General features: G+C 46.7%; 1 protein-coding gene across 2 annotated transcripts in view; it reads left to right on the top strand.

The window, feature by feature from the left end:
- LOC106599229 (dynein axonemal heavy chain 6) overlaps positions 1–25309 on the top strand; it is a 206915-nt gene that overhangs the window by 25486 nt on the left and 156120 nt on the right. Inside the window, exons 7-25 of one of the 2 annotated variants that reach the window (XM_082978583.1) lie at positions 1728–1839; positions 5352–5466; positions 5711–5918; positions 6751–6855; positions 7063–7173; positions 12157–12246; positions 12535–12655; positions 12955–13106; positions 13403–13555; positions 15336–15587; positions 16047–16175; positions 18944–19057; positions 20331–20474; positions 21277–21432; positions 23769–23819; positions 23912–24124; positions 24585–24765; positions 24871–24967; positions 25148–25309. The exon at positions 25148–25309 is cut by the window's right edge and continues 67 nt beyond it. In XM_082978583.1, the coding sequence (XP_082834709.1) occupies positions 1728–1839; positions 5352–5466; positions 5711–5918; positions 6751–6855; positions 7063–7173; positions 12157–12246; positions 12535–12655; positions 12955–13106; positions 13403–13555; positions 15336–15587; positions 16047–16175; positions 18944–19057; positions 20331–20474; positions 21277–21432; positions 23769–23819; positions 23912–24124; positions 24585–24765; positions 24871–24967; positions 25148–25309 (2666 nt within the window). Of the gene's footprint in view, positions 1–1727; positions 1840–5351; positions 5467–5710; positions 5919–6750; positions 6856–7062; positions 7174–12156; positions 12247–12534; positions 12656–12954; positions 13107–13402; positions 13556–15335; positions 15588–16046; positions 16176–18943; positions 19058–20330; positions 20475–21276; positions 21433–23684; positions 23820–23911; positions 24125–24418; positions 24766–24870; positions 24968–25147 lie in introns of those variants that run through there. The other variant, XM_082978584.1, reaches the window with a different exon arrangement.

The raw sequence follows: 25309 nt of genomic DNA, 5'->3' as shown, positions 1-25309 counted from the left end.
CCTGATAAAGACATCTTGTCTGTTCCTTTACATGATGTATTCTCTATAAACTAGTCACCCAGCAGTGTCTGTCATTATACCCTGATAAAGACAGCTTGTCTGTTCCTTTACATGATGTATTCTCTATAAACTAGTCACCCAGCAGTGTCTGTCATTATACCCTGATAAAGACAGCTTGTCTGTCCCTTTACATGATGTATTCTCTATAAACTAGTCACCCAGCAGTGTCTGTCATTATACCCTGATAAAGACATCTTGTCTGTTCCTTTACATGATGTATTCTCTATAAACTAGTCACCCAGCAGTGTCTGTCATTATACCCTGATAAAGACAGCTTGTCTGTTCCTTTACATGATGTATTCTCTATAAACTAGTCACCCAGCAGTGTCTGTCATTATACCCTGATAAAGACAGCTTGTCTGTTCCTTTACATGATGTATTCTCTATAAACTAGTCACCCAGCAGTGTCTGTCATTATACCCTGATAAAGACATCTTGTCTGTTCCTTTACATGATGTATTCTCTATAAACTAGTCACCCAGCAGTGTCTGTCATTATACCCTGATAAAGACAGCTTGTCTGTTCCTTTACATGATGTATTCTCTATAAACTAGTCACCCAGCAGTGTCTGTCATTATACCCTGATAAAGACAGCTTGTCTGTTCCTTTACATGATGTATTCTCTATAAACTAGTCACCCAGCAGTGTCTGTCATTATACCCTGATAAAGACATCTTGTCTGTTCCTTTACATGATGTATTCTCTATAAACTAGTCACCCAGCAGTGTCTGTCATTATACCCTGATAAAGACATCTTGTCTGTTCCTTTACATGATGTATTCTCTATAAACTAGTCACCCAGCAGTGTCTGTCATTATACCCTGATAAAGACATCTTGTCTGTTCCTTTACATGATGTATTCTCTATAAACTAGTCACCCAGCAGTGTCTGTCATTATACCCTGATAAAGACAGCTTGTCTGTTCCTTTACATGATGTATTCTCTATAAACTAGTCACCCAGCAGTGTCTGTCATTATACCCTGATAAAGACAGCTTGTCTGTTCCTTTACATGATGTATTCTCTATAAACTAGTCACCCAGCAGTGTCTGTCATTATACCCTGATAAAGACAGCTTGTCTGTTCCTTTACATGATGTATTCTCTATAAACTAGTCACCCAGCAGTGTCTGTCATTATACCCTGATAAAGACAGCTTGTCTGTTCCTTTACATGATGTATTCTCTATAAACTAGTCACCCAGCAGTGTCTGTCATTATACCCTGATAAAGACAGCTTGTCTGTCCAAACGTTGGATGTTAGGTTATTGCATCTGAGCTCAGTGTGCAGCTCTCCTTTCATTGCTTATGTGTATCTGATGTGAAATGGCTAGCATGTTAGCAGTGCATGCTAGTCGTATTGAATCGGTGCCGTCACCCGCGCTGAGACCTTGAAGTAAACGTTTCCCTTACGCTGCAAGGGCCTCAGCATTTGTGTAGCGATGCTGTGTGGGTGACAGTTCTGAGGGGGCCTGGTTCCAGCCCAGGATGGGGCAAGGAGAGGAATGGAAACAATACTGTTACCTGTGTGTCTGTCCCTTTACATGGAAACGTGTGTGTGTGTGTGTGTGTGTGTGTGTGTGTGTGTGTGTGTGTGTGTGTGTGTGTGTGTGTGTGTGTGTGTGTGTGTGTGTGTGTGTGTGTGTGTGTGTGTGTGTGTGTGTGTGCAGGTATCTTCTCGTCTGGAAGAGTTCAGGGAGCTGGTAAAGGAGGTGGCCAGGAGCGCCTGTCACACGGCCATGTTGGAGGCAGGATACACACCTGACTATAACTACAACACAGGTACACACACACCTGACTACAACACAGGTACACACACACACCTGACTATAACTACAACACAGGTACACACACACACCTGACTATAACTACAACACAGGTACACACACACACCTGACTATAACTACAACACAGGTACACACACACCTGACTATAACTACAACACAGGTACACACACACCTGACTATAACTACAACACAGGTACACACACACCTCACTATAACTACAACACAGGTACACACACACCTGACTATAACTACAACACAGGTACACACACACACCTGACTATAACTACAACACAGGTACACACACACACCTGACTATAACTACAACACAGGTACACACACACACCTGACTATAACTACAACACAGGTACACACACACACCTGACTATAACTACAACACAGGTACACACACACCTGACTATAACTACAACACAGGTACACACACACCTGACTATAACTACAACACAGGTACACACACACACCTGACTATAACTACAACACAGGTACACACACACACCTGACTATAACTACAACACAGGTACACACACACACCTGACTATAACTACAACACAGGTACACACACACCTGACTATAACTACAACACAGGTACACACACACCTGACTATAACTACAACACAGGTACACACACACCTGACTATAACTACAACACAGGTACACACACACCTGACTATAACTACAACACAGGTACACACACACCTGACTATAACTACAACACAGGTACACACACACCTGACTATAACTACAACACAGGTACACACACACCTGACTATAACTACAACACAGGTACACACACACCTCACTATAACTACAACACAGGTACACACACACACCTGACTATAACTACAACACAGGTACACACACACACCTGACTATAACTACAACACAGGTACACACACACACACCTGACTATAACTACAACACAGGTACACACACACCTGACTATAACTACAACACAGGTACACACACACCTGACTATAACTACAACACAGGTACACACACACACCTGACTATAACTACAACACAGTGTGTGTACTCCAGAGGGGACAGACAGTGGAGTGAGTCTGAAGTGTGTGTTCTCCAGAGGGGACAGACAGTGGAGTGAGTCTGAAGTGTGTGTTCTCCAGAGCGGACAGACAGTGGAGTGAGTCTGAAGTGTGTGTACTCCAGAGGGGACAGACAGTGGAGTGAGTCTGAAGTGTGTGTACTCCAGAGGGGACAGACAGTGGAGTGAGTCTGAAGTGTGTGTTCTCCAGAGGGGACAGACAGTGGAGTGAGTCTGAAGTGTGTGTACTCCAGAGGGGACAGACAGTGGAGTGAGTCTGAAGTGTGTGTACTCCAGAGGGGACAGACAGTGGAGTGAGTCTGAAGTGTGTGTACTCCAGAGGGGACAGACAGTGGAGTGAGTCTGAAGTGTGTGTTCTCCAGAGGGGACAGACAGTGGAGTGAGTCTGAAGTGTGTGTACTCCAGAGGGGACAGACAGTGGAGTGAGTCTGAAGTGTGTGTACTCCAGAGGGGACAGACAGTGGAGTGAGTCTGAAGTGTGTGTACTCCAGAGGGGACAGACAGTGGAGTGAGTCTGAAGTGTGTGTTCTCCAGAGGGGACAGACAGTGGAGTGAGTCTGAAGTGTGTGTACTCCAGAGGGGACAGACAGTGGAGTGAGTCTGAAGTGTGTGTTCTCCAGAGGGGACAGACAGTGGAGTGAGTCTGAAGTGTGTGTACTCCAGAGGGGACAGACAGTGGAGTGAGTCTGAAGTGTGTGTTCTCCAGAGGGGACAGACAGTGGAGTGAGTCTGAAGTGTGTGTTCTCCAGAGGGGACAGACAGTGGAGTGAGTCTGAAGTGTGTGTACTCCAGAGGGGACAGACAGTGGAGTGAGTCTGAAGTGTGTGTTCTCCAGAGGGGACAGACAGTGGAGTGAGTCTGAAGTGTGTGTACTCCAGAGGGGACAGACAGTGGAGTGAGTCTGAAGTGTGTGTACTCCAGAGGGGACAGACAGTGGAGTGAGTCTGAAGTGTGTGTACTCCAGAGGGGACAGACAGTGGAGTGAGTCTGAAGTGTGTGTTCTCCAGAGGGGACAGACAGTGGAGTGAGTCTGAAGTGTGTGTTCTCCAGAGGGGACAGACAGTGGAGTGAGTCTGAAGTGTGTGTTCTCCAGAGAGGACAGACAGTGGAGTGAGTCTGAAGTGTGTGTACTCCAGAGGGGACAGACAGTGGAGTGAGTCTGAAGTGTGTGTTCTCCAGAGGGGACAGACAGTGGAGTGAGTCTGAAGTGTGTGTTCTCCAGAGGGGACAGACAGTGGAGTGAGTCTGAAGTGTGTGTTCTCCAGAGGGGACAGACAGTGGAGTGAGTCTGAAGTGTGTGTTCTCCAGAGGGGACAGACAGTGGAGTGAGTCTGAAGTGTGTGTTCTCCAGAGGGGACAGACAGTGGAGTGAGTCTGAAGTGTGTGTTCTCCAGAGGGGACAGACAGTGGAGTGAGTCTGAAGTGTGTGTTCTCCAGAGGGGACAGACAGTGGAGTGAGTCTGAAGTGTGTGTACTCCAGAGGGGACAGACAGTGGAGTGAGTCTGAAGTGTGTGTTCTCCAGAGGGGACAGACAGTGGAGTGAGTCTGAAGTGTGTGTTCTCCAGAGGGGACAGACAGTGGAGTGAGTCTGAAGTGTGTGTACTCCAGAGGGGACAGACAGTGGAGTGAGTCTGAAGTGTGTGTTCTCCAGAGGGGACAGACAGTGGAGTGAGTCTGAAGTGTGTGTACTCCAGAGGGGACAGACAGTGGAGTGAGTCTGAAGTGTGTGTACTCCAGAGGGGACAGACAGTGGAGTGAGTCTGAAGTGTGTGTTCTCCAGAGGGGACAGACAGTGGAGTGAGTCTGAAGTGTGTGTTCTCCAGAGGGGACAGACAGTGGAGTGAGTCTGAAGTGTGTGTACTCCAGAGGGGACAGACAGTGGAGTGAGTCTGAAGTGTGTGTACTCCAGAGGGGACAGACAGTGGAGTGAGTCTGAAGTGTGTGTTCTCCAGAGGGGACAGACAGTGGAGTGAGTCTGAAGTGTGTGTACTCCAGAGGGGACAGACAGTGGAGTGAGTCTGAAGTGTGTGTTCTCCAGAGGGGACAGACAGTGGAGTGAGTCTGAAGTGTGTGTACTCCAGAGGGGACAGACAGTGGAGTGAGTCTGAAGTGTGTGTACTCCAGAGGGGACAGACAGTGGAGTGAGTCTGAAGTGTGTGTACTCCAGAGGGGACAGACAGTGGAGTGAGTCTGAAGTGTGTGTACTCCAGAGGGGACAGACAGTGGAGTGAGTCTGAAGTGTGTGTACTCCAGAGGGGACAGACAGTGGAGTGAGTCTGAAGTGTGTGTTCTCCAGAGGGGACAGACAGTGGAGTGAGTCTGAAGTGTGTGTACTCCAGAGGGGACAGACAGTGGAGTGAGTCTGAAGTGTGTGTTCTCCAGAGGGGACAGACAGTGGAGTGAGTCTGAAGTGTGTGTTCTCCAGAGGGGACAGACAGTAAGCAGTCACCAGAGATTGAGCTGCTGTTTGAAGAGGCTCCAGAGAAGATGAGTTACACAGAACAGGCCAACAAGAGGTACCACTGTAGACGCCTCACCTGGTGGGTACCACACACACACTCACACTATCTTGCTACACACTCCTGTATACTGTTTCATTATTTCCCAGTCTAATTTCCACATAAATCTGTTTCTCTGCCATGCTACATTATTGAAGCCCTCCTATCCACTACACACACACCATCTCTCACACACACGTTCCATTTCTACCAGTACTTTGAGCTGGAGTGCTGTACCTGTCGAGGTGTCATGACGGAAGCCCCTTCCTACTCTGTCTTGTTCTAGTTTCATCCGGTTGGCTGACTACCTGATGGTGAACACCATGCACATCCTGGCTGTGAGCTCTGTGGCCAAACTACTGGCCGTCCTGCAGGATCAGACTCAGCACACCCCAACACACGCTGTCATCCACAGCTGGGCCGACACCGATGCTGCCAACGCTGCTGCTGCAGCTGGAGACGGAGGTGGCGCCACGGAGGACTCCGACAAGAAGGTACAGCAAGACCGACTGTTTCCTCTCCTCTGGGACCCCCAGCCGTTCCATGGATTGGATCTATTCCAGAACTAGACCACCTGATTCAACCGGTTAACTGATCATCAAACCGTTGGCCAGGTGAATCAGGTGAGGTAGTTCAGAGCTGCTCCATGAAGGTCGCTGAGGGGAGGTTTGAAAAAGGCCTCAGGGACAGATTCTCAGACATGGATGTAGCCTGCGCTGACTAAAAAACATAGACAGTTTGGTTGTTTAGCTACAAAACCCACACAACTATGGAGCAAAACACCGGGTTGGCTTCGTGTTTATCGACAACATAAATACATTTAAACAATGACCACTTTTTTGTCTCTCAAATACATTGTGACAGTTGTTGATTAGCTATGAGTCAAAACGACATGGCATCAATAACAAGATAAAACAGGCTGGAACGAGCCGCCTACGATTCTCCACATGGCAGCCCCATCGATGGGCAAGCATCATTTCAACCAACTCGTCTCAGTGGAGATTCTCCAGTGGACCACTAGGCTTTCTAAAACCAGAGGCCTGTTTAGGAGAGTTTAAAGCTACAGAGGGAGATGTATTGTGTGTGTTATCGTCTGTCTTGTAGAATGGGGAACACAGTCAGCTTTCTGCCTGCATCCTTCTAACAAGTTTACTAAACGGAATAGTGGGTTCCTTTTGTTGTGACAATCCCTTCCCCTTTAACTGTGTATTAACCCCTGTGTGTGTGTGTGTGTGTGTGTGTGTGTGTGTGTGTGTGTGTGTGTGTGTGTGTGTGTGTGTGTGTGTGTGTGTGTGTGTGTGTGTGTGTGGTGTTTGTGTACCTCAGGCTACAGAGCCCACGGTGGAGGCTGTTCATCTACCCATGTTTGTGTCGGAGCTGATGCTGGAGACCCACGCTCTGACCTACGAACCCTCCGTAGACGTCTTCCAGGTCTGTAACCCCTGACCTCTCACCTTTCAGCTCACTGACGATGTCATCGTTCTGCAACATATCAATATGGCTCTGAATTTGTAACTTTTTTTGTTTGTAACAATGTATCTCTCTTGCACTCTCTTTATGCGTGTGTCTGTATGTGTGTCTGTCTGTGTGTGTGTGTGGGTGTCTGTGTATGTGTGTGTGTGTGTATTCCCCTAACAGGAGTGTGTGTCAGAGATCATCTCTAGGTTCCAGGAGACAGTGTTGTCATTAGTTGTGCTGGTGACTGACTCCTACTTTGATGCCTTCACTCAGCCCATGATCAACAGCAAGGTGTGAAACACTACCACTGACTAATAAAAAACGTTTTTTTTTAAGCAGATAGCTAGGTGAGACAACTACACCTGTTATAGTGAGTACATTTTTCCTCAAAGAAGCTATCAGCAAAGTCCGTGCTAGTAGGAACAAGTCAAGTGCAGGTGTTAGTTCACCAAAGCCAAGGGTGTTGTTTAGTTTAGTTGGAGTTTTCCAGACACAGATTCAACCTAGTTCTAGAATTTAAAGCAATGTGAAGAATCTTCATTGAAAGTTCTGTTCAGTATTAGTGTTGGTCTGTGTCCGGGAAACCATCCCTAAATGTTTTAATAGCCTGATATCTGATGACCATTCACCAAGAACAAGATGGCTGTTGTCCTATCATAACATGGTTGTATTCCACCACCATTCAGGTAGAGGAGATGTAATCCAGTTAGAGATACTATCATAACATGGTTATATTCCACTACCATTCAGGTAGATGAGATGTAATCCAGTTAGAGATACTATCATAACATGGTTGTATTCCACTACCATTCAGGTGGAGGAGATGTAATCCAGTTAGAGATACTATCCTATCATAACATGGTTGTATTCCACTACCATTCAGGTGGAGGAGATGTAATCCAGTTAGAGATACTATCCTATCATAACATGGTTGTATTCCACTACCATTCAGGTGGAGGAGATGTAATCCAGTTAGAGATACTATCCTATCATAACATGGTTGTATTCCACTACCATTCAGGTAGAGGAGATGTAATCCAGTTAGAGATACTATCCTATCATAACATGGTTGTATTCCACTACCATTCAGGTGGAGGAGATGTAATCCAGTTAGAGATACTATCCTATCATAACATGGTTGTATTCCACTACCATTCAGGTGGAGGAGATGTAATCCAGTTAGAGATACTATCCTATCATAACATGGTTGTATTCCACTACCATTCAGGTGGAGGAGATGTAATCCAGTTAGAGATACTATCCTATCATAACATGGTTGTATTCCACTACCATTCAGGTGGAGGAGATGTAATCCAGTTAGAGATACTATCCTATCATAACATGGTTGTATTCCACTACCATTCAGGTGGAGGAGATGTAATCCAGTTAGAGATACTATCCTATCATAACATGGTTGTATTCCACTACCATTCAGGTAGATGAGATGTAATCCAGTTAGAGATACTATCCTATCATAACATGGTTGTATTCCACTACCATTCAGGTAGAGGAGATGTAATCCAGTTAGAGATACTATCCTATCATAACATGGTTGTATTCCACTACCATTCAGGTGGAGGAGATGTAATCCAGTTAGAGATACTATCCTATCATAACATGGTTGTATTCCACTACCATTCAGGTGGAGGAGATGTAATCCAGTTAGAGATACTATCCTATCATAACATGGTTGTATTCCACTACCATTCAGGTGGAGGAGATGTAATCCAGTTAGAGATACTATCCTATCATAACATGGTTGTATTCCACTACCATTCAGGTGGATGAGATGTAATCCAGTTAGAGATACTATCCTATCATAACATGGTTGTATTCCACTACCATTCAGGTAGAGGAGGTGTAATCCAGTTAGAGATACTATCCTATCATAACATGGTTGTATTCCACTACCATTCAGGTGGAGGAGATGTAATCCAGTTAGTGATACTATCCTATCATAACATGGTTGTATTCCACTACCATTCAGGTGGAGGAGATGTAATCCAGTTAGAGATACTATCCTATCATAACATGGTTGTATTCCACTACCATTCAGGTGGAGGAGATGTAATCCAGTTAGAGATACTATCATAACATGGTTATATTCCACTACCATTCAGGTAGAGGAGATGTAATCCAGTTAGAGATACTATCCTATCATAACATGGTTGTATTCCACTACCATTCAGGTGGAGGAGATGTAATCCAGTTAGAGATACTATCCTATCATAACATGGTTGTATTCCACTACCATTCAGGTAGAGGAGGTGTAATCCAGTTAGAGATACTATCCTATCATAACATGGTTGTATTCCACTACCATTCAGGTGGAGGAGATGTAGTCCAGTTAGTGATACTATCCTATCATAACATGGTTGTATTCCACTACCATTCAGGTGGAGGAGATGTAATCCAGTTAGAGATACTATCCTATCATAACATGGTTGTATTCCACTACCATTCAGGTGGAGGAGATGTAATCCAGTTAGAGATACTATCCTATCATAACATGGTTGTATTCCACTACCATTCAGGTGGATGAGATGTAATCCAGTTAGAGATACTATCATAACATGGTTGTATTCCACTACCATTCAGGTAGAGGAGATGTAATCCAGTTAGAGATACTATCCTATCATAACATGGTTGTATTCCACTACCATTCAGGTGGAGGAGATGTAATCCAGTTAGAGATACTATCCTATCATAACATGGTTGTATTCCACTACCATTCAGGTGGAGGAGATGTAATCCAGTTAGAGATACTATCCTATCATAACATGGTTGTATTCCACTACCATTCAGGTGGAGGAGATGTAATCCAGTTAGAGATACTATCCTATCATAACATGGTTGTATTCCACTACCATTCAGGTGGAGGAGATGTAATCCAGTTAGAGATACTATCCTATCATAACATGGTTGTATTCCACTACCATTCAGGTAGAGGAGGTGTAATCCAGTTAGAGATACTATCCTATCATAACATGGTTGTATTCCACTACCATTCAGGTGGAGGAGATGTAATCCAGTTAGAGATACTATCCTATTATAACATGGTTGTATTCCACTACCATTCAGGTAGAGGAGATGTAATCCAGTTAGAGATACTATCCTATCATAACATGGTTGTATTCCACTACCATTCAGGTGGAGGAGATGTAATCCAGTTAGAGATACTATCCTATCATAACATGGTTGTATTCCACTACCATTCAGGTAGATGAGATGTAATCCAGTTAGAGATACTATCATAACATGGTTATATTCCACTACCATTCAGGTAGAGGAGATGTAATCCAGTTAGAGATACTATCCTATCATAACATGGTTGTATTCCACTACCATTCAGGTGGAGGAGATGTAATCCAGTTAGAGATACTATCCTATCATAACATGGTTGTATTCCACTACCATTCAGGTAGAGGAGATGTAATCCAGTTAGAGATACTATCCTATCATAACATGGTTGTATTCCACTACCATTCAGGTAGAGGAGATGTAATCCAGTTAGAGATACTATCCTATCATAACATGGTTGTATTCCACTACCATTCAGGTGGAGGAGATGTAATCCAGTTAGAGATACTATCCTATCATAACATGGTTGTATTCCACTACCATTCAGGTGGAGGAGATGTAATCCAGTTAGAGATACTATCCTATCATAACATGGTTGTATTCCACTACCATTCAGGTAGAGGAGATGTAATCCAGTTAGAGATACTATCCTATCATAACATGGTTGTATTCCACTACCATTCAGGTGGAGGAGATGTAATCCAGTTAGAGATACTATCCTATCATAACATGGTTGTATTCCACTACCATTCAGGTAGAGGAGGTGTAATCCAGTTAGAGATACTATCCTATCATAACATGGTTGTATTCCACTACCATTCAGGTGGAGGAGATGTAGTCCAGTTAGTGATACTATCCTATCATAACATGGTTGTATTCCACTACCATTCAGGTAGAGGAGATGTAATCCAGTTAGAGATACTATCCTATCATAACATGGTTGTATTCCACTACCATTCAGGTGGAGGAGATGTAATCCAGTTAGAGATACTATCCTATCATAACATGGTTGTATTCCACTACCATTCAGGTGGAGGAGATGTAATCCAGTTAGAGATACTATCCTATCATAACATGGTTGTATTCCACTACCATTCAGGTGGAGGAGATGTAATCCAGTTAGAGATACTATCCTATCATAACATGGTTGTATTCCACTACCATTCAGGTGGAGGAGATGTAATCCAGTTAGAGATACTATCCTATCATAACATGGTTGTATTCCACTACCATTCAGGTAGAGGAGGTGTAATCCAGTTAGAGATACTATCCTATCATAACATGGTTGTATTCCACTACCATTCAGGTGGAGGAGATGTAATCCAGTTAGAGATACTATCCTATCATAACATGGTTGTATTCCACCACCATTCAGGTAGATGAGATGTAATCCAGTTAGAGATACTATCATAACATGGTTATATTCCACTACCATTCAGGTGGAGGAGATGTAATCCAGTTAGAGATACTATCCTATCATAACATGGTTGTATTCCACTACCATTCAGGTAGATGAGATGTAATCCAGTTAGAGATACTATCATAACATGGTTATATTCCACTACCATTCAGGTAGAGGAGATGTAATCCAGTTAGTGATACTATCCTATCATAACATGGTTGTATTCCACTACCATTCAGGTAGAGGAGATGTAATCCAGTTAGAGATACTATCCTATCATAACATGGTTGTATTCCACTACCATTCAGGTAGAGGAGATGTAATCCAGTTAGAGATACTATCCTATCATAACATGGTTGTATTCCACTACCATTCAGGTGGAGGAGATGTAATCCAGTTAGAGATACTATCCTATCATAACAGGGTTGTATTCCACTACCATTCAGGTGGAGGAGATGTAATCCAGTTAGAGATACTATCCTATCATAACATGGTTGTATTCCACTACCATTCAGGTAGAGGAGATGTAATCCAGTTAGAGATACTATCCTATCATAACATGGTTGTATTCCACTACCATTCAGGTGGAGGAGATGTAATCCAGTTAGAGATACTATCCTATCATAACAGGGTTGTATTCCACTACCATTCAGGTGGAGGAGATGTAATCCAGTTAGAGATACTATCCTATCATAACATGGTTGTATTCCACTACCATTCAGGTAGAGGAGATGTAGTCCAGTTAGAGATACTATCCTATCATAACATGGTTGTATTCCACTACCATTCAGGTGGAGGAGAAGACGTGTGGTGACGGCCCTGGTCTGGAGGCCATGTTAGAGGATGATAAACACCTGCTGAACATCATCCTGGACATCAAGGTCAGCATTCTGTGTCCTTTTTAAAGGTCATTTCAATTAGCTAAGTGGATTGTAATTGTCTTGGACATTTTGGTGTCAACTTGGTGTCTATAATGATTCCTAATGCCAAAGCTCTCTAAATCTGTTGTGGCAGTTAAAGGACTATCACGGTCCAATGTTTTGTTATCTTGCCTCTTTGTCCTTGTGCCCTGATTCCCTGAGTGTTCGTCTAACTGGCTGCTTCATTAAGAAGTTTGTTTTGTTGTCTCTCCTCGTCTCCCTCTTCCTCCTCCTCTCGCTCCCTCTCAGCAATCGCTCCAGTTTGCGTTTGACTCGGCCAGCGTGTACGCGCGCACCTTTGAGAGCTTCCGCGTCTTCTACAGAGAGAATGAGAGTCTGGACCTGGACGCGCTCAGAGATCAAGATCACGGTACCGTAGCAACACTCTTCATCATCATCACCAACATCATCAATTAAATGAACTTACTAGGGAACAGAGAAAAATGGATTAGCCAAGGCACTCCTTTTCAGTATATAGCTTTGAGTTTCTACATTCAACACAAATACCACAGCAGCATATCCATTTTGTCTCAGTTCATTCAGACTTTTGGATCCAGTGAGGATGTTTTCTGTATATTTCACAGTGGCAAATCAACACTCCCCATCTCTCTTTTTTAAACTGTCTAGAGAGTCATCATGTGACTCTGTACCCTGTCCTGTTCCCTGTAGGAGTGGCGTTCTTCACTGAGAGTCTGGAGAAGTACCACGGCCAACATAAAGAGACCCTGGCCATCAAACAGAAGAGACACCTGGGCCTGCTGCTGGTAGACACCACTCTGCTCAAAGGGAAGCTCATCCCCTCACCACTACGCTGTCTGAAGGTAGGAGGAGAGGATCACACAATTACCCAGTGTTAAATCACCCCCTAGACCCTGGGCCTTTGCACTGTGGAGATCTGAAACTTTTTAATTGGTGTTAGCAATATGTATAAATATAAACTTCCACTTAGCCTATCAGAGGGCAAATTTGAGCTATTACCAAATTGCTTACACATGTCAAATCCTCTCGGTTCTCCACAAGTCCATAGGGCATAGGGTCAAGCGGTGGATTTGGGATTGGGCCGTCCATCCACTGACCAACATTAACGCCTGTGCTGCCCCCCCACCCTCCCCTCCAGGCCATCAATGACATGCTCCCCCTGCTGGCCAAGAGAAAGATCGACGCCATCATCGCTGAGGCTCAGGATGCCCAGTTCAAACTGGAGTTCATCCCCTCTGCAACTACAGAGTTTGTCAACTCCCTCACCTTCCTAGAGGAGATACAGGAGCGGGTAAGAGACGGTTTTGTCTAGAAGGGATACAGCTTTTGTAAAAGTTGACTTTTTCGTGGCAGGTAAGGAGAACTTACACAGCAGGGTCAGGAAAATGAACGTAGCAGGTTAGGAGAACTTACACAGCAGGGTCAGGAAAATGAACGTAGCAGGTTAGGAGAACTTACACAGCAGGGTCAGGAAAATGAACGTAGCAGGTTAGGAGAACTTACACAGCAGGGTCAGGAAAATGAACGTAGCAGGTTAGGAGAACTTACACAGCAGGGTCAGGAAAATGAACGTAGCAGGTTAGGAGAACTTACACAGCAGGGTCAGGAAAATGAACGTAGCAGGTTAGGAGAACTTACGCAGCAGGGTCAGGAAAATGAACGTAGCAGGTTAGGAGAACTTACACAGCAGGGTCAGGAAAATGAACGTAGCAGGTTAGGAGAACTTACACAGCAGGGTCAGGAAAATGAACGTAGCAGGTTAGGAGAACTTACACAGCAGGGTCAGGAAAATGAACGTAGCAGGTTAGGAGAACTTACACAGCAGGGTCAGGAAAATGAACGTAGCAGGTTAGGAGAACTTACACAGCAGGGTCAGGAAAATGAACGTAGCAGGTTAGGAGAACTTACACAGCAGGGTCAGGAAAATGAACGTAGCAGGTTAGGAGAACTTACACAGCAGGGTCAGGAAAATGAACGTAGCAGGTTAGGAGAACTTACACAGCAGGGTCAGGAAAATGAACGTAGCAGGTTAGGAGAACTTACGCAGCAGGGTCAGGAAAATGAACGTAGCAGGTTAGGAGAACTTACGCAGCAGGGTCAGGAAAATGAACGTAGCAGGTTAGGAGAACTTACACAGCAGGGTCAGGAAAATGAACGTAGCAGGTTAGGAGAACTTACACAGCAGGGTCAGGAAAATGAACGTAGCAGGTAAGGAGAAGTTACGCAGCAGGGTCAGGAAAATGAACGTAGCAGGTTAGGAGAACTTACGCAGCAGGGTCAGGAAAATGAACGTAGCAGGTAAGGAGAACTTACGCAGCAGGGTCAGGAAAATGAACGTAGCAGGTTAGGAGAACTTACACAGCAGGGTCAGGAAAATGAACGTAGCAGGTAAGGAGAACTTACACAGCAGGGTCAGGAAAATGAACGTAGCAGGTTAGGAGAACTTACACAGCAGGGTCAGGAAAATGAATGTAGCAGGTAAGGAGAACTTACGCAGCAGGGTCAGGAAAATGAACGTAGCAGGTTAGGAGAACTTACGCAGCAGGGTCAGGAAAATGAATGTAGCAGGTTAGGAGAACTTACACAGCAGGGTCAGGAAAATGAACGTAGCAGGTTAGGAGAATTAGGTTAAGGTTGATGGTCACACAGAGCCATCATCTTCTTCATTCAAGAGACTGACACAGCTCCAGAGTAGAGGACGCAGTCCCAGAGTAGCGGACGCAGTCCCAGAGTAGAGGACGCAGTCCCAGAGTAGAGGACGCAGTCCCAGAGTAGAGGACGCAGTCCCAGAGTAGAGGACGCAGTCCCAGAGTAGCGGACGCAGTCCCAGAGTGCTTCGTCACTTTGTATCACACTGTAGTCATTGTTACATTACTCATTACCAAACTACTGGGAAAGATGACCCAGGGGGTCAGTGGTGTTGGTTTCATGTTGTCAGGTGAAAGTCTTTCGTGCATGTTTCTGGGAAAGGACTTAGTCGAATTTCTGTTTGCAGCCATTATGGCCCGCCTAGGAAAACATCTGGGGGAAACGCTGACAGTTCTTTCATGGTCTGTGTATTTGTGTGTCAGATGGAGTGGTTGGACGAGCAGACAGAGACCGTGTCCCAGATGTACAAGCTGATAGACTCCTACTCCGTGCCCAGCCCTCCTGAGGACTTTGCAGTCTACGCCACCCTGAAACCCTCAGTCACCGCCGTACGCAACGCCATCGACAAGGCCGTGGGAGAGAAGGACGCCAACGTGGACAAGTTCTGTATCCACCTCCAACGGGACATCACCGACCTCAACAAGGAGGTCAAGAGGGTCAAACAGCAGGCTCAGGTAACTAGAGGTCAAGGGTCAACGTTCAGATGCTTTGTATCACACTAGCTTCACCATCACGCTAAGGGTCAGTGTTTGTCCCCAGATAGGCTTTATAAATAACCGTGGAAAAAGCTAAGAATGTATACATTAGTCTCTGGATATGACAGTCATTTACAACTGGGTTCCTCTTCCCCAGGTCGTTGTGCTCTAAATCAACTGACCTGAAAAGACAATTTAGTCTGTCAGGGTAAGGTAAATAGAGATGTGTATGGGTTTGATCCAGATCAGGAAGGGGCAACTTTGATCTGAGCTTGTAATGAATGGCCGCAGTGGCTCGCGGGTCTGCATACCCACACATGCAGGCAGAGCCGGCCCTAGCCTTTTTGGGGCTCTAGGTGAAATTTTGCTGCGAGCAAAACAGTTGCCCATCCCTGATCCATATATAACTGTGTGTATGTGTTAATCTCTGCTCCCCAGAACAATCAGATCATGGACATCAACGCTGAGCGTCCCAAGGTCCGTCTGCTGCTGGAGGAGGTCCAGGTCTCCATAGACGAGCTGCAGACCCAGGCCTTCCAGTACAAGTCTTTCCAGAAGAATTTCAAGGTACTACAATACACCATACCATGCAATACCATACTATACGATACTATACTATACAATACAATATTCTACAATACAATACAATACAATACAATACAATACTATACAATACTATACAATACTATACGATACAATACATAGATGAGATGCAGAGTACTAGGATACAGTATGTCTTCTGACCACCAGAAGGCAGCAAAACACCACTTTTCACCATTGTTCCTTGAGAGAAACAGTATAGTTAAATGTAGAGTAACTTATATAGTACTGTTGTGCGTTTTAAGTATATTCCCTTTGGCACTTTTTCACACCTGGATGTGCATTGATTGAGGTGTCTCTTTCAAAGGATGCCTATATTCTCTATCCCTCATTGACCCCTTTCACCCTTCTTGTCCACTACCCTCAAGTAGAGTCATCACTCTCTGACCTCTAACCCCTGACCTCTGTAGGTGGAGGTGACTAAGTACGAGGCGTTAGCGGACCTGAGTGACCCCTCTCTGACCTCTAACCCCTGACCTCTGTAGGTGGAGGTGACTAAGTACGAGGCGTTAGAGGAGCTGAGTGACCCCTCTCTGACCTCTAACCCCTGACCTCTGTAGGTGGAGGTGACTAAGTACGAGGCGTTAGAGGAGCTGAGTGACCCCTCTCTGACCTCTAACCCCTAACCTCTGTAGGTGGAGGTGACTAAGTACGAGGCGTTAGAGGAGCTGAGTGACCCCTCTCTGACCTCTAACCCCTGACCTCTGTAGGTGGAGGTGACTAAGTACGAGGCGTTAGAGGACCTGAGTGACCCCTCTCTGACCTCTAACCCCTGACCTCTGTAGGTGGAGGTGACTAAGTACGAGGCGTTAGAGGAGCTGAGTGACCCCTCTCTGACCTCTAACCCCTGACCTCTGTAGGTGGAGGTGACTAAGTACGAGGCGTTAGAGGAGCTGAGTGACCCCTCTCTGACCTCTAACCCCTGACCTCTGTAGGTGGAGGTGACTAAGTACGAGGCGTTAGAGGAGCTGAGTGACCCCTCTCTGACCTCTAACCCCTAACCTCTGTAGGTGGAGGTGACTAAGTACGAGGCGTTAGAGGAGCTGAGTGACCCCTCTCTGACCTCTAACCCCTAACCTCTGTAGGTGGAGGTGACTAAGTACGAGGCGTTAGAGGAGCTGAGTGACCCCTCTCTGACCTCTAACCCCTGACCTCTGTAGGTGGAGGTGACTAAGTACGAGGCGTTAGAGGAGCTGAGTGACCCCTCTCTGACCTCTAACCCCTGACTTCTGTAGGTGGAGGTGACTAAGTACGAGGCGTTAGAGGAGCTGAGTGACCCCTCTCTGACCTCTAACCCCTGACCTCTGTAGGTGGAGGTGACTAAGTACGAGGCGTTAGAGGAGCTGAGTGACCCCTCTCTGACCTCTAACCCCTGACCTCTGTAGGTGGAGGTGACTAAGTACGAGGCGTTAGAGGAGCTGAGTGACCCCTCTCTGACCTCTAACCCCTGACCTCTGTAGGTGGAGGTGACTAAGTACGAGGCGTTAGAGGAGCTGAGTGACCCCTCTCTGACCTCTAACCCCTGACCTCTGTAGGTGGAGGTGACTAAGTACGAGGCGTTAGAGGAGCTGAGTGACCCCTCTCTGACCTCTAACCCCTGACCTCTGTAGGTGGAGGTGACTAAGTACGAGGCGTTAGAGGAGCTGAGTGACCCCTCTCTGACCTCTAACCCCTGACCTCTGTAGGTGGAGGTGACTAAGTACGAGGCGTTAGAGGAGCTGAGTGACCCCTCTCTGACCTCTAACCCCTAACCTCTGTAGGTGGAGGTGACTAAGTACGAGGCGTTAGAGGAGCTGAGTGACCCCTCTCTGACCTCTAACCCCTGACCTCTGTAGGTGGAGGTGACTAAGTACGAGGCGTTAGAGGAGCTGAGTGACCCCTCTCTGACCTCTAACCCCTGACCTCTGTAGGTGGAGGTGACTAAGTACGAGGCGTTAGAGGAGCTGAGTGACCCCTCTCTGACCTCTAACCCCTGACCTCTGTAGGTGGAGGTGACTAAGTACGAGGCGTTAGAGGACCTGAGTGACCCCTCTCTGACCTCTAACCCCTGACCTCTGTAGGTGGAGGTGACTAAGTACGAGGCGTTAGAGGAGCTGAGTGACCCCTCTCTGACCTCTAACCCCTGACCTCTGTAGGTGGAGGTGACTAAGTACGAGGCGTTAGAGGAGCTGAGTGACCCCTCTCTGACCTCTAACCCCTGACCTCTGTAGGTGGAGGTGACTAAGTACGAGGCGTTAGAGGAGCTGAGTGACCCCTCTCTGACCTCTAACCCCTGACCTCTGTAGGTGGAGGTGACTAAGTACGAGGCGTTAGAGGAGCTGAGTGACCCCTCTCTGACCTCTAACCCCTGACCTCTGTAGGTGGAGGTGACTAAGTACGAGGCGTTAGAGGAGCTGAGTGACCCCTCTCTGACCTCTAACCCCTGACCTCTGTAGGTGGAGGTGACTAAGTACGAGGCGTTAGAGGAGCTGAGTGACCCCTCTCTGACCTCTAACCCCTAACCTCTGTAGGTGGAGGTGACTAAGTACGAGGCGTTAGAGGAGCTGAGTGACCCCTCTCTGACCTCTAACCCCTAACCTCTGTAGGTGGAGGTGACTAAGTACGAGGCGTTAGAGGAGCTGAGTGACCCCTCTCTGACCTCTAACCCCTGACCTCTGTAGGTGGAGGTGACTAAGTACGAGGCGTTAGAGGAGCTGAGTGACCCCTCTCTGACCTCTAACCCCTGACCTCTGTAGGTGGAGGTGACTAAGTACGAGGCGTTAGAGGAGCTGAGTGCGGAGGTGAAACTGAAACAGCTGCTGTGGGACTCTCTGGAGGAGTGGGATGCCCTGCAGGCCGGCTGGATGGAGGTACAGTATGGAACCATGCAGGGGGTTAGATATCACACACAAGACACTGTGTTCCCTACCATACACTTCTGACACTTTACAAAGGGGATTGTTCCTCTATTCCTCCGCTGTCTCAGTCTCACCTTTTGCATTCTGACCATGCTGCAAAAGTTAATACCATTTTGTCCCAAAATGAGGCTACAGCAACATATTCTAACTGCCTGTGTATCTTCCTTCTCAGTGTATGTAGTAACAGTAGTATACTCCACCTGTCTTCTCAGTGTATGTAGTAACAGTAGTATACTCCACCTGTCTTCTCAGTGTATGTAATAACAGTAGTATACTCCACCTGTCTTCTCAGAGTATGTAATAACAGTAGTATACTCCACCTGTCTTCTCAGAGTATGTAATAACAGTAGTATACTCCACCTATCTTCTCAGAGTATGTAATAACAGTAGTATACTCCACCTATCTTCTCAGAGTATGTAATAACAGTAGTATACTCCACCTGTCTTCTCAGAGTATGTAATAACAGTAGTATACTCCACCTGTCTTCTCAGTGTATGTAATAACAGTAGTATACTCCACCTGTCTTCTCAGTGTATGTAATAACAGTAGTATACTCCACCTGTCTTCTCAGAGTATGTAATAACAGTAGTATACTCCACCTGTCTTCTCAGAGTATGTAATAACAGTAGTATACTCCACCTGTCTTCTCAGTGTATGTAATAACAGTAGTATACTCCACCTGTCTTCTCAGAGTATGTAATAACAGTAGTATACGCCACCTATCTTCTCAGAGTATGTAATAACAGTAGTATACTCCACCTATCTTCTCAGAGTATGTAATAACAGTAGTATACTCCACCTGTCTTCTCAGTGTATGTAATAACAGTAGTATACTCCACCTATCTTCTCAGTGTATGTAATAACAGTAGTATACTCCACCTATCTTCTCAGAGTATGTAATAACAGTAGTATACTCCACCTGTCTTCTCAGTGTATGTAATAACAGTAGTATACTCCACCTATCTTCTCAGAGTATGTAATAACAGTAGTATACTCCACCTGTCTTCTCAGTGTATGTAATAACAGTAGTATACTCCACCTGTCTTCTCAGAGTATGTAATAACAGTAGTATACTCCACCTGTCTTCTCAGTGTATGTAATAACAGTAGTATACTCCACCTATCTTCTCAGTGTATGTAATAACAGTAGTATACTCCACCTATCTTCTCAGTGTATGTAATAACAGTAGTATACTCCACCTGTCCTTCTCTCTCTCCCTCCCAGTGTAAGTTTGAGGAGTTGGACCCAGAGACTCTGAGTGCCCAGGTCAATAAGTATGCCAAGTGTGTGAACCAGCTGGAGAAAGGCCTGCCACCCAACAGTGTGGTTCCACGACTCAAAGAGCACGTTGAGGCCATGAGGGAGAAGGTATGATGTGTGTGTGATGATTCTCTCCAGTTGATGTTGATATGATGTGTGACAGGTGTTTTTTGTTACAGTCTGTAATATACTGTATATGCATGAGTGTACAAAACATTAGAAACACCTGCTCTTTCCATGACACAGACTGACCTGGTGAAAACTATGATCCTTATTGATGTCACTTGTTAAATCCACTTCAATCAGTGTAGATGAAGGGGAGGAGACATGTTAAAGAAGGATTTTTAAGCCTTGAGACAATAGATTCATGGATTGTGTGTTCCATTCAGAGGGTGAATGGGCAAGACAAAAGATTAAAGTGCCTTTGAATGGGGTATGGTAGTAGGTGCCAGGCTCACCGGTTTGAGTGTGTAAAGAACTGCAACGCTGCTGGGTTTTTCACACTCAACAGTTTCCTGTGTGTATCAAGAATGGTCCACCAACCAAAAGACATCCAGCCAACTTGACACAACTGTGGGAAGCATTGGAGTCAACATGGGCCAGCATCCCTGTGGAACGCTTTCAACACCTTGTAGAGTCCATGTCCTGACGAATTGAGACTGTTCTGAGGGCAGAAGGGAGTACTAATGTTTTGTACACTCAGTGTGTGTGTGTGTGTGTGTGTGTGTGTGTGTGTGTGTGTGTGTGTGTGTGTGTGTGTGTGTGTGTGTGTGTGTGTGTGAGTGTGTGTGTGTGTGTGTGTGTGTGTGTGTGTGTGTGTGTGTGTGTGTGTGTGTGTGTGTGTGTGTGTGTGTGTGTGTGTGTGTGTGTGTGTGTGAGTGTAACGTGTGTGTGTGTTTTCTCCCTCCAGCTCCCAGTGATCACAGACCTGCGTAACCCGTGTCTGAAGGGCAGACACTGGGAGATTCTGGAGGCCATCATAGAGACCAGTCTCCTGGAGGAACCTCAAACTCTGGCCTCTCTAGAGGAACTCAACATCTTCAGCTACAGCGAAGCGATACAGGAGGTAACACCCACCCTCTGCTATGACATGGACATACAGGAGGTAACACCCACCCTCTGCTATGACATGGACATACAGGAGGTACCACCCACCCTCTGCTATGACATGGACATACAGGAGGTAACACCCCACCCTCTGCTATGACATGGACATACAGGAGGTAACACCCGCCCTCTGCTATGACATGGACATACAGGAGGTAACACCCACCCTCTGCTATGACATGGACATACAGGAGGTAACACCCGCCCTCTGCTATGACATGGACATACAGGAGGTAACACCCACCCTCTGCTATGACATGGACATACGGGAGGTAACACCCACACCCTCTGCTATGACATGGACATACAGGAGGTAACACCCACCCTCTGCTATGACATGGACATACAGGAGGTAACACCCACACCCTCTGCTATGACATGGACATACAGGAGGTACCACCCACCCTCTGCTATGACATGGACATACAGGAGGTAACACCCACCCTCTGCTATGACATGGACATACAGGAGGTAACACCCACCCTCTGCTATGACATGGACATACAGGAGGTACCACCCACCCTCTGCTATGACATGGACATACAGGAGGTAACACCCCACCCTCTGCTATGACATGGACATACAGGAGGTAACACCCGCCCTCTGCTATGACATGGACATACAGGAGGTAACACCCACCCTCTGCTATGACATGGACATACAGGAGGTAACACCCGCCCTCTGCTATGACATGGACATACAGGAGGTAACACCCACCCTCTGCTATGACATGGACATACGGGAGGTAACACCCACACCCTCTGCTATGACATGGACATACAGGAGGTAACACCCACCCTCTGCTATGACATGGACATACAGGAGGTAACACCCACACCCTCTGCTATGACATGGACATACAGGAGGTACCACCCACCCTCTGCTATGACATGGACATACAGGAGGTAACACCCACCCTCTGCTATGACATGGACATACAGGAGGTAACACCCACCCTCTGCTATGACATGGACATACAGGAGGTAACACCCACCCTCTGCTATGACATGGACATACAGGAGGTAACACCCACACCCTCTACTATGACATGGACATACAGGAGGTAACACCCACCCTCTGCTATGACATGGACATACAGGAGGTACCACCCACCCTCTGCTATGACATGGACATACAGGAGGTACCACCCACCCTCTGCTATGACATGGACATACAGGAGGTACCACCCACCCTCTGCTATGACATGGACATACAGGAGGTAACACCCCACCCTCTGCTATGACATGGACATACAGGAGGTAACACCCGCCCTCTGCTATGACATGGACATACAGGAGGTAACACCCACCCTCTGCTATGACATGGACATACGGGAGGTAACACCCACACCCTCTGCTATGACATGGACATACAGGAGGTAACACCCACCCTCTGCTATGACATGGACATACAGGAGGTAACACCCACACCCTCTGCTATGACATGGACATACAGGAGGTACCACCCACCCTCTGCTATGACATGGACATACAGGAGGTACCACCCACACCCTCTGCTATGACATGGACATACAGGAGGTACCACCCACACCCTCTGCTATGACATGGACATACAGGAGGTAACACCCACACCCTCTGCTATGACATGGACATACAGGAGGTAACACCCACACCCTCTGCTATGACATGGACATACAGGAGGTAACACCCACCCTCTGCTATGACATGGACATACAGGAGGTAACACCCACACCCTCTGCTATGACATGGACATACAGGAGGTAACACCCACACCCTCTGCTATGACATGGACATACAGGAGGTAACACCCACCCTCTGCTATGACATGGACATACAGGAGGTAACACACACACCCTCTGCTATGACATGGACATACAGGAGGTAACACCCACCCTCTGCTATGACATGGACATACAGGAGGTACCATCCACCCTCTGCTATGACATGGACATACAGGAGGTACCATCCACCCTCTGCTATGACATGGACATACAGGAGGTACCACCCACCCTCTGCTATGACATGGACATACAGGAGGTACCACACACCCTCTGCTATGACATGGACATACAGGAGGTAACACCCACACCCTCTGCTATGACATGGACATACAGGAGGTAACACCCACCCTCTGCTATGACATGGACATACAGGAGGTAACACCCACCCTCTGCTATGACATGGACATACAGGAGGTACCAACTACAGACTTGTTGATGTAGTTGTATGTAGCCATTCTGTTGTAGCAGGTAAACCAGGTCAAACAGAAGCAGTACAGTAAAGTGTTTGACCCAGTCTGGTTCTTCTCTTCCAGGTGTCAGGACAGGCTTCAGGAGAGGCATCCCTGGAGACCATCCTTAAAAAGGTAGGACAGACCCAGGAAGAACATGAAAAGATTCCATGCTGTAGTTCTACTTCCTGTAATTGCTATTGTCTAAACTCAACCCCACTGTGTAGGTTGAGGATTCCTGGAAGACCACGGAGTTTCCGGTTCTCTCCCACCGGGAGTCTAAAGACCTGTTCATCCTGGGAGGAACTGATGACATTCAGGTGCTGCTGGATGACAGTACCATCAACATGGCCACGGTGGCGTCCTCTCGCTACGTCGGCCCCATCAAGACCAGAGTAGACGAGTGGCAGAGGCAGCTAAACCTCTTCAGCCAGACACTGGTGAGACCGAGACCAATCACATTCATTTACTGTTTTGGCTAAACTCTAGGTGACAGACTAGTGTCAGACCAAATCAAATGGATGCTACTGTGTGATGATGCTGTTTTATACACCAAATGGTCATGTATCAAATGCTAGGTCATTCTCTCCTCCTTCTCTCCCCCTCCCCCTCTATCCTTCTAATCCTAACCCTCTTTCTCTCACTGATCTACTTCTCTCTCTCTCTCTGGCTCTACCTGCAGAGTATCTTCAGTGCTCCACATGATAACTTCTCTCTCTCTCTCCCTCCTGTAGGAAGAGTGGCTGACGTGTCAGCGTAACTGGCTCTACCTGGAGAGTATCTTCAGTGCTCCAGAATATAACCTCTCTCTCTACCTCCATCCCTCCTTCCCTCTCTTTCTCTCTCTCTCTCTCTCTCTCTCTCTCTCTCTCTCTCTCTCTCTCTCTCTCTCTCCTGTAGGAAGAGTGGCTGACGTGTCAGCGTAACTGGCTCTACCTGGAGAGTATTTTCAGTGCTCCAGACATCCAGAGGCAGCTTCCTGCTGAAGCCAAGATGTTCCTCCAGGTGGACAAGTCCTGGAAGGAGATTATGAGGAAGGTCAACAGGCTTCCCAATGCTCTGAGGGCTGCTACACAGCCAGGTAACTAACTCTCTCTCTCACCTCACACACACTCACACACTGAGAGAGAGAGAGGGGTATCACACACGCCAACACCACTCCCCTGTTCACTTTGTCTCTCTACAGGTCTGCTGGAGATCTTCCAGAACAACAACGCCCTGCTAGACCAGATCCAGAAGTGTCTGGAGGCCTACCTGGAGTCCAAGAGAGTCATCTTCCCCAGGTACTCCGCTGTCTGCATGTATCTCTCTAGGACCAGGATTGGTGGTCACTGTCTTAACCACTTGGTTAATGGATCTATATCTGCTGATGTCATGTCTCACTGTGTTGTGATGTTCCCTGTGGTAAAATGTTGGAAGACACTTCATGAATCAACGGGTCCATCTCTCGGTACCGTTCCCAGGTTCTACTTCCTGTCCAACGATGAGCTCCTGGAGATCTTGGCTCAGACCAGGAACCCCCAGGCCGTTCAGCCCCACCTCAGGAAGTGTTTCGATGCTATCGCCCGCCTGGAGTTCGCCCTGCTGCCCCCTCCGCCCCCCGGCGCCATGACAACGCAGCCTGC

The sequence above is a fragment of the Salmo salar genome, chromosome 08 (assembly GCF_965601325.2).
Source record: "Salmo salar chromosome 08, fSalSal1, whole genome shotgun sequence".
In the NCBI taxonomy this organism is placed as follows: Eukaryota; Metazoa; Chordata; class Actinopteri; order Salmoniformes; family Salmonidae; genus Salmo; species Salmo salar.
This window is presented reverse-complemented; position numbering and strand designations above follow the sequence as displayed.